Here is a 14,252-nt window from a genome sequence, read left to right as displayed (position 1 = left end):
AGGGGCAGGTCATGTCAGACCAACCCGATTGCCTTTTATGATTAGGTCACAAAAGCACTGGATGCAGGTGTTGCCATGGATGTAGTCTTTCTGGACTTCAACAAGGCCTTTGACACCGTCTCCCACCCCACCCTCATCAAAAAACTAGGCAACTGCAGCATTGATGCCTACACAGTCAGATGGATTGCAGATTGGCTGAAGGGTCGCACTCAGAGGGTGGTGGTGGACAGGTCATATTCGACCTGGGGAGACATGGACAGCAGAGTCCCCCAGGGCTCGGTCCTTGGGCCCATGCTGTTCAATTTCTTTATCAGTGATTTGGACGACGGGGTGAAAAGCACCCTGTTTAAATTCACTGATGATACCAACAGTTGGGGTGAGGTGAGCACGCTAGTAGGGAGGGAAAGACTGCAGCAAGACCTGGATAGGTTACAGGGGTGGGCTAACAAAAACAGGATACGCTTCAACACTGACAAGTGCAGCGTGCTGCACTTGGGCAGTAGTAACCAGCAGCACATTTGTAAGATGGGAAACTCCCTTCTTGAGAGCACGGAGGCAGAAAGGGATCTTGGAGTCATTATTGACTCCAAGATGAACATGGGCTGACAATATGAGGTCATGGTTGGCAGGGCTAACCGGACCTTGTTGTGCTTCCAAAGGTGCATCTCTAGCAGGGCCAAGGAGGTGATCCTCCCCCTCTACGCGACACTGGTCAGGCCACAGCTGGAGTACTGTGTCCAGTTCTGTGCGCCCCACTTCAGGAGGGATGTGGACAACATTGAGAGGGTCCAAAGGAGGGCCACCCGCATGATCCGGGGACAACAGGGCAGACCCTACAATGAGAGACTGCGGGACCTGAACCTGTTCAGCCTTCACAAAAGAAGGTTGAGGGGGACCTGGTGACCATCTATAAACTCACTAGGGGAGACCAGAAGGGTTTGGGAGAGAACTTGTTTCCCCTAGTGCCAAACAAGGAATAACGGCCACAAGTTGTTGGAGAGTAGGTTTAGATTAGACATCTGTAAGACCTACTTCAGAATTAGGGCGGCTAGGAGCTGGAACCAACTTCCAAGGGAAGTGGTGCTGGCTCCTACCCTGGGGGTCTTTAAGAGGCTTGATGCCTACCTGGCTGGGATCATTTGAGCCCAGTTTTTTCTCCTGCCCAGGCAGGGGGTCAGACTTGAAGATCTACAAAGTCCCTTCTGACCCTACTTCTATGATTCTAGGAAAGAAATGAAACCAGAGAAGTAAGGAGGTTGAGAACAGACATTCATATTGTCACAAATGAAGAGATAGTGCCATTTCCACAGCCTTTGGCTGTGGATTCCAACACAGGTGGCCTGATTCATGCAACTCAAAAAGAGAAATAAATAAATGCACCTGCCAATTATAAAAACCAAGGAACGTGGAGGACAGGACAGAAAAGAATACTGGGTGAAATGCTAGAACAGAGGTGAAGGGGGAGAGGGAGGGTTGTTAGGTGTTGAACTGCTTTCAGGTTTTGTGTGAACATGTATTTTTCCAGGAGTAACTGATAAACAGCACTTACTACTTTGTGGAAACTACCTCAGAAATCCAGGCAGTTAGCAACGTGCCATCCTACAGTTACAGTAGTGTAACTAGCAATGTGTGACCAGTGTACAAGCCCCAGGCTCTGAGTTAAAGGGAGTGCCGGTAATGCTTAGGAAGGTGCAGGAGTCAGTGGTACTTGGGAATGGGATGGGGGGTCAGAACATCACTTTGGGAGTGGATGGGGATTGGAGTAGCACTTGGGGAGGGAATGAGAGTCAGAGCATCACTGATGGAGGGATAAGGGGCAGATTGGTGCTTGTAGTGGCACACAGGGAGGGACCAGGGGGTCACAGCAGCATACAGGAAGGGGGTGGGAGTTGAAATGGCACTTGGAGGGAGCAGGTTGTAGGTGTTGGGGCAACACTCAAGAGGGGCAGGTAGGTGCTGAACCCTGTGTTGTCAACTTCCAGTGGCAACAGAATTTGGCAGTGTTGGGTGGCAAAGAGTGTTAATCCCACATGGATGCTGGCAGTGCCAACACCTCCCTCTGCAGCAGCATCTCCCATGGCGCTATTGGGATTTGCATGCAGAGCACAAATCTTATCACTTATGCCTCTGCCATTCTGGGTTTATTATTTTAAATATTCCAAGAGACACTTACATGGAAACAGGTTTATTTCCTAACTCTTGGACCATGGTAGCCCATGAGGCAGCAGCTCCCTGTGGATCAGCTTACAGAACAGAGGCCAAAGGACTTATTGACTCCTGCTGATGCTTCCTTACTTTAAGTTCTAATCCTCTGTGTGTGACTGCAGTAGTGTACAAACAGAGGATTAAAACTTTGGGCAATAACCATCAAGCATCAATAGACTAGTAAGAAATGAAGATTGTGTGTCCATTTGTAACTGTGAATAAACAGTTTTAAGCAAACAACCCATCCCAGATTCTCACTGTCCAGAATTTTGGAGCTGTGTCCCTGCATTCCTGAGGACTACCTCCTGGAATGGGATTTTCATTGTGAATTTGAAAAAAAAAAAAAAGTTCTAGATTGCTCCTGGCCATTCACAAATTGTGCAGGTGTCTCAGTCCCTCAAACTGGTTAACCACCATCAGCTGTAAATAGTTGTCTGTGGAGATTCAAGACTGTGTCCCTTGTTTCATTCCCTGAAAGCTGGTCACTAAACAATCAAAATATATAAGCAGAACTGCCACTCCACAAGCAATTTTAGTTTTCATAAAGCATCAGCATCTTTTAAGCTAATTAGGCCTGTGCTGCAGAACCCAGCTTGATTCACTCTTTCAGGAAGTTAGCAGCTGATTGTAATTTTGAACTTTTCTAGGCGATGAACCTAAAATTACCACATTTTGATCCCCTACTCAAGTGTTGCCCTGAACTCCCAGGACTCATCAAATAAGTCTTTTAAACAAGTTTACAAAAATAAAAGGATCTTTTAGTCCAGCTACAAACCCTTTTACCAGATATTTAGGCTTTTCTATACAAGAATGAACAGGACTGTATAGAGCAATAATAAGACTGCAAAATGTTTTAACTATGTTTATTTTGAGAGGAAATTCAGGCCATAGCCTCACCTGGTGTGAATCACTGTAGCTCCCCCAGAATCAATTGAAAGATGCTGACCTACACTAGCTAAAGATTGGCAGATGCAACATGTTTTAGTTAGCCTAGCAAAACCCTTGAACCAGCAGTGCATGACTAGAACACAGTGCACTATTTCCAGGGAAGGAAGAACCTGAAGGACCTTTCTGCCAGACTGATGACAATTTTTAGGAACCTACACCTATATATTTCTTGACAGAATGTGGCCTTAGGAAGTGAAGACTTTCTTTGAACCTGGAAAAATGTCTTTAATCATTTGAACTTAGTATATATATAGCTCTCACTAAAAAAGGCCTCCTTTGCCAAGCTGAAAATAATGGGCTGGGAAACAACAAACTTATGAACATAAAGTAGTACAAGAGCTACCTCATGTTATGTTCCTTACCAATTTAAGTTCAGCTGTGTTAGGTGTGCAAATATCCACAAACAGATATTCAGCTTCAAGATCATCTTTGTATCCTGGCTTTCATTCCTCCCCTTGCAACTTCTTTTTATTTTTATTTAATGGTATAATCACTGGATGGATGGCTGATGGGAAATGTCAATGCTGAATCAACAAATGCTTATTATTAGGATTCTAAATTCCCAGTGGTCTGAAACAATGAGATATATTTGTTTGCCTGACAATAAAGGGATATTTTAGTGCACAACCCTATGAAAATTGGATGAACATGTTTGCATTTGTGCTAAATGTGATCATTATCAGAGAGCACAGCCTGTCACTTTTAATAGCTGTAACAAGTGCAAAAGAGAAAATAATGAATGCAGGTGCCCATATAGAGTTCTTATATAACTGCCTAATGATTTTGGTGAAAAAATATACAAGAAGAATAAAGATAATGTTTTTCCATATTTTCCTTTATCAAAAGAATCCTGACAATGTTTACAGAAATCTAAAAATGAGGCTGGTTCTGTAGATAAAATGAATATCTGGGGCTAGATTTTAGCACAAATAAAACAAAACAGCCTGCATTTCTGAACCCTCATGCCTACCATCTATCTAGTTAAGGGCTAGATTGTGGTGCCAGACTGCACTGAGTTGGAGGTGGTGGTACCTAAGCCATATTACCTAAGGCAGGAGGCTGGATGAAGTGGGGTGGGGAGAGGAAGGGAGATGTACAGTCTGCAGGCCAGGCCAGAACTACAGACCAGCCCCTCATTCCAGATACAGAACAAGTGCCAAGTGTGCTTATGTCCCAGAATGGTGGAACAGCCACCACCTGCAGCACAGTCTGGAGCTGCTATCACTGCAGGGCCTCCTTTGCTAGCTGGTCTGCCACTCTGTGACATAAGGTACAGTGGGCACAGCATGCAGTGCACGGGGTCATTGGGTACGCCCCACATGCTGCCTGTGGGTCACTTTACGATCCATGAGCACTGAAGATGATACAGTTCTGTGGACTGGATCTGCCCTGGATTTGATGCCCTGGATCTGACACCCTGACTTAAGGGTAACTCTAGGAGACCAAAACATACCTCTGAACCACATCACAAAAGACTGACTCCCTGGCTGTCCTCTTGTTCTCAGGGGCTCAGCTACTCTGCCAAGGGAGTAGAAAGAGGAGGTAAGACTAATTCAGTAGTGCTCAGCCTCCAGCTTGCAGGCTGAATTGCACCTAGAGATTGAGCCTGTGCACCAACTACATGCTGTATGTGGCCTACAGACTGAGCCCACCCATGGGAACCAGACCACAGACTGGCTCCATGCCAGTCATTCCAGCCCACAAGGCCAGAAGGTTGAGCACCATTGGACTAGCTGATCTGGGAAGAAAGTAAGCAAGCAGAAAACCCCATTTACTCCTGTGCGCCTGAAGCCAAGGTATATGTAGGCCACACAGGTCACACAGTCTGCCTATGTGATCATTCATTTCTGTCTGATGCACAGTCAATATCATTAATCCAAGTTTTATGAGACTCCAAATTACACAGAACTTTACAAAATAAAACCTTTTCAACAATAACAATTGTACAGTGTTCAAAGATATGTTTTCCTTTTTTCACTAGGAGTTTTTTTCATTTTTCTTATTTTCTGTTTTAGTTGGCCAAACATTATCTATATCAGGGACTGGCAAGCCCTGGCACTCATGCCAAATCATGGCACTCAAGGCCATTTTGCTCAACATGCTATTGCCTGCCCAGGCTCTTGGCTGGCTGCTCCCAGCAGGCAGCTGGAAGGCTACAAGCCCTGCTGCAAGCAGCACAAGCTCCATGGCTGACAGCAGCTGCCCAAAGCCTGGGCCAGCTTAGGGGGTGGCGCCTGCCTCTTCCCAGTGGTGTGGGGGAAGGCTAAGGAGAACTGCATTCCAGGTGGAGCAGGGCAGGCTCACAACATGCTTAACAAAAAAACCCCAACCACACAACAACAAACTTTTATTTATTCTTACCAGGTTTAGAATTTTTAGAAAACATAGTATTTACTCTAAAAAACAGCAACGTTTATTATTATTATTAACTATATTAAGATCCAGTGCATGCAGCCATGTTACCCCCCACCCCAGTTTTGTTTTTCTGGCAAGCTGACACTCCAGCACCTTACAAGATCGACATTGTGGTTTTTTTGGCACTCCAGCCAAAAATATTGCCTACCCCAATCTATATTGTAACAGCACATAAAAGAGTTATGTAACTGAAGGGGGAAGGTAGGGGAAGGCATCCAGAGCAGCGTCCCCAGGCACTGCCTTTGTGGTAGAAGGTTGCAAGAATAGTTGCAAACGCAGTGACAGCTGATTGCAGCTCAAAATTGTTCAGCTACATGTATGCATGCAATCACTATATCTTTTACTGTGTAGGCTTCACTTAAGTGTTGTAGGAATATATATCTTGATTGTTTTGGAACAATATAAAGTGGATCCTTGTTAGAGTGAATAATCTGTAACACCACATCATCATTATCATCATTCCTTTAATCTCCAATGTAGTTTGGAATGGCCAGGATTCAAGGTTATGGGCAGGAATAGCTTCCCTCCTCTGGGACAGTGAGATAAGTCAGGTAGAAGTGAAGGAGGGGAAAGGGGAGAGGAGAAAGTGTCTCTTTGACCAGGAAAAGGGAGGGAGGGAGGATTTAATCTGCTTTAGGGACTTTAAAAATCCAAATCCAAAGTGGGGGATGCAGCTGCACCATTGCGTCCCCTCTGGATCCACCTCTGTGCACGTATATTAAGAAACACAGCCCTAATAGAGAATGGTCTGAATAGAGAACACATAGAGATGGGGAAAAAGATGCATCGTCCTATTTTGCAAATGAGAACCTGGGCATAGAGAAATTACTACACTGCATCTAGCTGCTTAGCCAATTGCTATGTAGTAAGCTTCTCAGGCTATTTCTCAGTAAAATGACAATTCTGTTCAGTAAAAGCCTGTGATGGATGATATTACCCCATATTGTCTCCACAGACTGGTTCTCTCTCTCTTTCTACTCATTATCTGATCCCCTATTTCAATCCCTAGTGGCTGTTTCAATTAAAAATAGCTCTCTTGCCCATTCATAGCTGCACCATTTTCAAAGAAAACTTTGGATTGACTTGATACTAAGTTTTCAGTGGGAATCATGTAAGCATATAGAATACATGATACAAGTGTTTATTTTAGATGTGGACAATAAAACTGTAAAATGCCCACTATTAAGTGGTCAGACCTATGTTTTTCTGTCGCTACCAATGGTAAAAACACAGGCTGAATCTATCCATTCTGTAACACTAAGAAATGATGCTTGGTGAGGATAAAATGTCAGACACCTGAATGTCCAAATGGATGAGAAAATGGCAGTCTATACATACTAATGATACTGCACTAAGATCCATCTGAATGTGTCCCATTGTTTCACAGATTGTATACAGCACTCACTTCACACTCCTGCACACACAGGGATGAAGAAGTTCTCTAGCATGATTTCAAGGTCAAGCCATTGCTCCACTACGCTGAGTCCACACAAGCACAGATGTTTGCTTCCCCAGGGACAAGTAGGAGTGGCACACCTGAGCTACTACTACTTGTCCCTAGGGAACACCCATGCCACATGCCCCCTGTTGTGTGGCAGGTTACCCTGGGTGGGGTAGAGGAGGCTGGGGCTAGCAACTGTACTGGTCCCAGAAGCCTTACCTGGCATCCTGAGGACCTTGGGGAACTACAGCCACGGCACTCCTGCAGCCAGAGCATGGCTCTGGTCAACCAGGCTCATTTTGGGTAGTGCCTGTTGCCGCCATGTGTGCCCCACCCCACTTTTGCTTGGTGTGGGTTTTTTTAACCCCAGGATCTCCCAGGGTTAAACCCTCCTCACCCCCCACACTGCAAGGCAGCAGCGTGAGGAATGCCTGCAGCGTGGGGAATGGCGCAGATGAGTCTGCAGTGCCACAAAGCATTTTAACTGAGGAAGCAGGAAGATCTCTCGGATCACTGCTATCTCAATTTGGATGCAAATCGAATTCCATTTTTTTTTCTGTTGCAACATTTCCTTCTCTGCTTCTGTTAGTACTCAGTGATCTCAATACTCTTGAAAACAGCTCCCTCTGCAGGAACCAAAGTACTAGATACTGTTCTGAGGTAGCAATGCTAGTCTGTCAATTCCTCTTTGCCTTTGGACATCACTGGATGCATCTACAAGTGCATTTATGCTGGCTTAAATTTACTGCACAGTAAATTACTGCACAGTAAGTGGGAATAGGCTGGCATCTACATGTGTAAGCATTAAAGCATATTAATGCTATGTGTGCACTGACTTGGGACTAAAGTCATTCCCAAGTCAGTGCACACATAGTGTTACTGTGCAGTAAGGTGTCTGTCTACATGTGTGTTACTGCACAGTAACTAATCAGATGTAAATTTGATACCTGCATGATGCAGTTATCAGATTTCTGCAAGCTGGTTTAAGTCGTCATATTTACTGCACAGTATGGGCCTTGATGTGTAGACACGTGCCCAGACTGTGCAGTAATTTTAGTTACTGCGCAGTAATGTGCATGTGTAGACATGCCTACTGAGTCCTAAGAAGCATGGTGCTGCATTGATATTATTTAGAGAAGCTCTGCAGGGCCTTCTCTAACCTCTGCTACTTTTAGCTGACCTGACCCACACTAAAGACAGCCCAACCCAGTCTTTGGTTCCTCCCTTTTGTGGATCCCAGACCCTAAGGATAGGCTTCTCCATAGACACAAAAGGCAGCGCATGGCACAGTGAAACAATGCAGCAAAGATGGCCATCCTCCCACTTTTGTGAACTAGGGAGACATCCAATCAGGTTCCAGCCCTCAGGGGTTAAAATCTTCCAGAGGAAATTTTTCAGCACATAAGCATAGCTCCATTAGAAATACTTGTTAGAAAAATGTGCATGCCTGATAAAGTTAAAAAATATGTGCAACGATACCCTTATTTGTGCTCCCATTTCCTTCCTCAGTGGATTCTGTCACTTGGTTCATCTGGTTCACATTTAGTTGGCTTGCAAAGAGCTCCTAAGTCTAAGGGGACTGTACCCTGTGATTTCCTCCCAGCACTAAATTGACTGTGGACTGCACTTCATAGGTTGCAGATTCTTCCTCCCCACGTTCTGAGGTGTCCATAGATATTCCAGGCTGAGGTCACCATCCATTGTGATATCCCTACTCATGTAATAACACAAATGGAGAGAGCAGCCTTCCTTTTGATAGGAAGGCTGCATTCCTGTCTCATCACCCTGCACTGCTGCTTGTAACCCATCTTTGGTACGTCCTTTGCAATATTTGAACAGATGCCTATATTCTTGTGGCAGTTTTGCACCTGAGTATGCACAACTCCTTTTCATAGGCCATGAACTTGTCTTAGTTATATGAACCTTGCCTGTATTCTCTAGTAGCAAAAATAGGCCTTCAAAACTGAGCAAAACCAGTGGCGACATGTATAGGATGCACGGAGGTGCATGTACACCCTGAGAGCGCTGGTGTACCGCCTAACCAGCAGTGTTCCCCACTTAGGCAACAGGCAGGAGGGGCAGACGGGAGTGCCAGTGCCCTCCCAGGAGTGCTGGCCAGGGTGTGGGGGCACTGAATGAAGCACTGCTGGTACTTCTGGGAGTGCTGCGGCCACTTCTAGGAGCACCACTCGCACTTCCTGACTGGCACTATCGGCTGGTCACTGACTGGCCGTTGGGGGGATATTGCCCATGCCCAAAACCTACTGGAGGCTTGAAGTGGAGGGGGTTGGGCAAGTGTGCCCTCACAACCTCGCTCGTTTGGAGCCCCTCAAAAACCGCCGCTGCGACGCGAGCTGTCACCGGTGAGACAGACTAACCCAGCGGGAGGCTTCTGCTCGGCCCCGCCACGCGTGACGCACATGACACAAAGCGCGGGTGAAGCGCGCGATGCAGGTAAACCACACGCCGCCGTGACATCACTACTAAACGAGATGACCCAGAAGCAAATACCCCAGCACTGCTTCACAGACTCTACTACCCTCCCCCCGGAAGCTCTAACGTACCCTCGGAAGGGAATCAACCAACCAATCAATCCCAAGGTACCGCCCCCGCCCTCTGCTGCAGCCCGCCTCTGGACCCGCCCCCTAGGGCTAACGGCTCAATCGCTGCGCACGGGGACCGACGGCCGCTTCCGGTCTTCTGGCCCCGCCCTCTGTCTCTAGTGGCCCTCGCCCCAGCGCGCGCTCCTTTCCTCCCGAAAGGGGGAGGCGGGGCGAACCGTTCTCGCGAGAGTTGGCCGGGGCCGCGCGGGGACTCGCCGGGCGTTGCGGGAGTTCCTTCCTTTCTTGCTGCCCGGCCATCTTGGAGGCGCCTCCCGGTGAGTGGCTCCGCTGGCTGAGCCGGGCCGGGTCGGGGCGGAGCGGGCGGCGGGACCGCGACCCGGGCGCTAACCCCTCCTGTGTTTCAGCTCCCGCCGGACCCGACGCGAGGCGGCAACATGGTGGCTGCTAAAAAGACGGTGAGTGGCGCGGGGCGGCCTAGTCGGGGCTCACGTGGCGCCGCGGCCGCCGAGGGGTTGCGGGGGGGCGGGACAGAAGGTCGGTCGGCTGGCCCGGCTGTGGCCGCGGCTCCCGCCCCGAGGCAGTGGCTGCGCGGGGTCTCGGTGCCCTCTGGGTGATGCACGGGCCGGGGCTCGAGGCTGGGTGGCTTCACCACCGCTGCGTTGGCCAGAGTAACCGCGTCGCGCCGGCCCTGTTCTCCCTTCCTGCGCCGGGCTTGCGCGGGTGCTGTCACAGGTGAGCCCTGCTACTCCTCGAGGTTAACACTGCATAGAAACGAAGTGCAGGGTTGTTGCACATTTCCGAGCACTGCTTTTGTGGCTGTTGGCTCTTCTCTAGCTGGGTGGACATCTGTATTGCCTGATAATTGTTGTGCACGTGTGGCCGGGCTGAACTCGTTCACCGGTCAGCTGCATGACACATGTAATGTGTAGCAGAGGCCTGAAGAGTGGTATCGTATGTGCTTGGCCAGGTATTGCCTTGCATCATTCCTGGATCATCTCGGCTGTGAGATCTCTCTAATGCCAACCAGACACTTAAAGGATCCAGCAGCTTTAATTTATTAAAGTGCTTGTTGAATGCAATAGGCTGCTTAAAAAGTGCAGGGTGTTAGAGAAAAGGAGATTTTTAAAGTCTGCAGACTGTTTTCTTATAGTTTGTACCTTAAACAAGGGGTTGCTTCTAAATTTATGGGGTTACTCAAATGTAATTGTAAATTTTATGTAAGCAAGTGTTTTTGTTTTTAAGATTAAAGTTTGCATTTTCCAGTTTTGGGAGGAGCAAAATTTGTATTGCTTCATAGCTTCCATTTGTGAACTCTTGCAGAAAAAGTCTCTAGAGTCTATAAACTCAAGGCTTCAACTGGTTATGAAAAGCGGTAAATATGTTCTGGGGTACAAGCAGACTCTGAAAATGATTCGGCAAGGCAAAGCCAAGTTAGTTATCCTCGCCAACAACTGTCCTGCTTTGAGGTAGGTATGCACTTATTTTAGAAAGGTGAATGAATAAAAACTGACTGTGTAGCTCTAAAAAGATGCTTGTTCATATTGGCTTTATAGTATTTATTCTACAGGCATTTAGTACAATGTATAAAACTAGCTGAGTTCTGTGGAACAAGTATTTATAGTGTTCTGGAAGCTGACAGGTTGCTTAAGACTGCAGGGCTGGATTTGTAACTCAGTTTTGAAAATGCTGCCCAAGAAGTCTGTGGTGTGACTCAAACAGCAAAATAGTTTATACACATTTAGTCAAAGAACAATATTCCGTAGCTTTTCGTATTTAATTTAAATCTCTTTTGCAATGCTCTAATAGTGTCGTGGGTTTGAAATATTTGCAGTGTTAAACTTCTTTATGCTGTTCTGTTTTTTCCCAAGCGCAGCTGAACGGTGAAGATTTCCAAGCAGTAGTCACGCTTCTGGGATAAGGTGTTACATAGTTACTACTCCTTTTCCTTATTATCTGGTTGAAGTTTCCAGCTGCGTGTGCTGGCTTACCTATGCAGCAACTCTGTCAAGAATTCTGCATCCATTTCCTCAAAAGGAAAGGGATCCAGGCCTTGTAAGGTTCATAGGTTGTGGAACAGGGAGGTAGGTTAATGTCTCTCCTAGAACCTGCCTTCTAATCTCTACTGTCGTGGCTGGGGGAGAAGTAGTAGTCAGCAGTATTTGTGGCTGATGGAATTGGGATGGAGGGGAATATAGAGATACATACAGTGCAGAAGAACTGGCTGCAAGACATTTTAGTGCCTTTGTCATGAGCAGCTGGATTAGTCGTGCTCAGCATCTGGCTATTTAGCTCCCCAGTCCTGGTCAGCTGCAGGTTCCACTGATCTGGCTGTCAGACATTCTGGTTCTGCTCTTTGCTATATTTGCATCTGGGTGGCTTGTCCTGGATGAAGCATTTGAGTACCCACACCAGCACTGTTAGGCTTAATTCCTGAAAAATGACTCCTGTGACTAAAATGACTCATAGAATCTATGAGGGGCTGTCCATTAGGAGGAAAGGGGTAACACTTTCTCCCTGCCCCCCTCCCCCAGTGAAAAAGGATACTTTATAGCTTCTAGACTTACTTGAAAATTACTGCTTGTGAATGTCTCTAACTTCAGCTGCCTTCAGGTTAAAACTGGTGACCTACTTCATGTCCTCCCTCACTCCAGATGAATCCTCATTTTCTAATGCCTAACTTTTGACTTTCAGAAAATCAGAGATTGAGTACTATGCTATGTTGGCAAAGACCGGCGTGCACCACTATAGCGGCAACAACATTGAATTGGGTACAGCCTGCGGGAAGTACTACAGAGTGTGCACGTTGGCTATCATTGACCCAGGTATGTGTATATTGGTGTGCTGTAATAAAGCTACCCCTAGGTCTGCATTTTAATTTCTGCCTGTGTTCTGCTTGTGTCCCCAGCATATGCTTAGTTGCTTGTTACTCTATCTAAAACTAGGAACCAGTTATCTGAGCATGATCTTTTTGATGGATTCTTAAAATCCTCTCACTTATACAGCGTCCTTTCTGTACCAAGCTTGTTTGACCTCTGCAGCTTATACCAGAACTAAGACTAGATTTGCTTTCAAAATCACTTTTTCTAAAAGTGGCATAAATAGTTAATTTGTGGACATATGCATTTTAAACATAGAGGGCATGTCTACATGTTACTGTGCTTTAGTACTTCCTCTTGCTGTGCTGTGTGTGGGGTGAACAATTAGATTTCGCTGCTATATCACCGTGGTAGCACACTATACTGGAGGAGGGTGCCACTATGGCAGCGTAGCTGGTGATCGTGTGTGGACCGCGTGATCGCTGTCACCATAGCATGTTACTGTATTGCTGTAGGACAACATGTAGACATGTGCAATGAACAAATACGGACATTAATTTGAAAATAAGATTGTAAATTTGGCTTTTTTTGCTAAACTTATCTTATTTTTAAGTTATTAGCAAATAAAATTCAAGAAGAAGTGACTGGCAGTATTCTCTTTGGAACCAAAAACTCCAGATGGGTCACCTCAAGACAATTTTATTGTGCCTGGTTTTCCCCAAAGTATGGTTAATTATTAAGGAGTCCTGTTCTGGTACTTTTTTGGTCAGTCTCTTGATTGGTTTTACTGTGTTTTATTTCTCTTTACCAAATTCTCTTCATCAATCTAAATTTTTACTTGCAAAAAAAATGTATTTTTAAAATGCTGTGGATCAAGCAGGTGTGTTTTGGTTTGTTTGTTGTTTTTTTTAAAGAATGCTTCAACTTTGACATATCATATAGGGTCATGTTAAGTGTTGATACTTTAAATCTATATTATAGCTGTTGCACCTGTTTAAAAAAAATGTACAACAGAGTTGCTGTTAAAGTTGCTGCGAATATTCTCGCTGTCCTGATAGTTCAGTGATCTCGGCAGGCTAGACATTCGCTATATTAAAACTGCAGTTTGGCCCAGGACTAGTTTTTGCTTCTAGTTCTGGTTTTGGTGATGCTAGTGACATGTATATAATTGCTTTCTTTCTCTTTTTTTGTGGGGGAGGGAACAGTATGTTGAACAAAATACTACATTGTTCATAAATATCTTTTGACATTTAACACTTGTCTTGATTGCTTTCCTTGTAAATACTATACTTCAGTAGAACTTGAAATCATACTATTTTATAGGAACTGGAATAAATGAACTACGTTTTGATAAGAGAGCTTTTTTCAGAACTTATAGCAGATTTAGAAAAATAAAGTATTGGCTTCTGTGCAGTTACAAACATAAGTCTGGAAGCCAGTGTTGAAGTAACTTATATAATTGTCATTGGAAAATGGGTCTTGTGGTAGTCCTATCTGAATATGGTCCTTTTGTTTTACAGGTGATTCTGATATCATTAGAAGCATGCCAGAGCAGACCAGTGAGAAGTAAATGATGTAATGCTATCTGTCTTTCTATAATAAAACTGGTTACAAACTTGTTTTAAAAAAGTCTGTATAGTGTTATGTTGGTTTTGGGCAGTTAATGTGCAATAGACTCATACCTACCATTGCCAAGCTGATCACTCTTTTGTCCTTTGGAAAATGTTATTCAAAAGCTTTCATAAATAGCTTTGGGCTTCATGGTCAGGGTTGAGGGAGTAGAATAAGAATAGCTTGGGGTAAGAAAGCTAAAAAACGCCATAAGTTTTAAAACATCATTAAAGTACACAGTTAACAGGCTTG

The 14,252-nt window shown here is 45.4% G+C and overlaps 1 protein-coding gene and 1 non-coding gene across 2 annotated transcripts; both read left to right on the top strand.

Annotated features, from left to right (window-relative positions):
- The first annotated feature begins 9,782 nt into the window (after positions 1-9,782).
- Positions 9,783-14,018, top strand: RPL30 (ribosomal protein L30). The gene is made up of 5 exons (XM_090040402.1): positions 9,783-9,887; positions 9,978-10,028; positions 10,894-11,039; positions 12,265-12,395; positions 13,910-14,018. The coding sequence occupies exons 2-5, from the start codon at positions 10,008-10,010 to the stop codon at positions 13,957-13,959; spliced, it is 348 nt and encodes a 115-aa protein (XP_089896528.1). The 5' UTR covers positions 9,783-9,887; positions 9,978-10,007; the 3' UTR covers positions 13,960-14,018.
- On the top strand, positions 13,421-13,551 carry LOC149869487 (small nucleolar RNA SNORA72). The gene has a single exon (XR_016441541.1). It is a non-coding gene; the product is annotated as a small nucleolar RNA SNORA72 (small nucleolar RNA).
- Positions 14,019-14,252: the final 234 nt, after the last annotated feature.

This window comes from Crocodylus siamensis, chromosome 3, assembly GCF_052110815.1.
Source record: "Crocodylus siamensis isolate JL-2025a chromosome 3, ASM5211081v1, whole genome shotgun sequence".
Lineage (NCBI taxonomy): Eukaryota > Metazoa > Chordata > Crocodylia > Crocodylidae > Crocodylus > Crocodylus siamensis.
The sequence above is the reverse complement of the archived record's forward strand: the minus strand, read 5'-3'. Positions and strand labels throughout refer to the sequence as shown.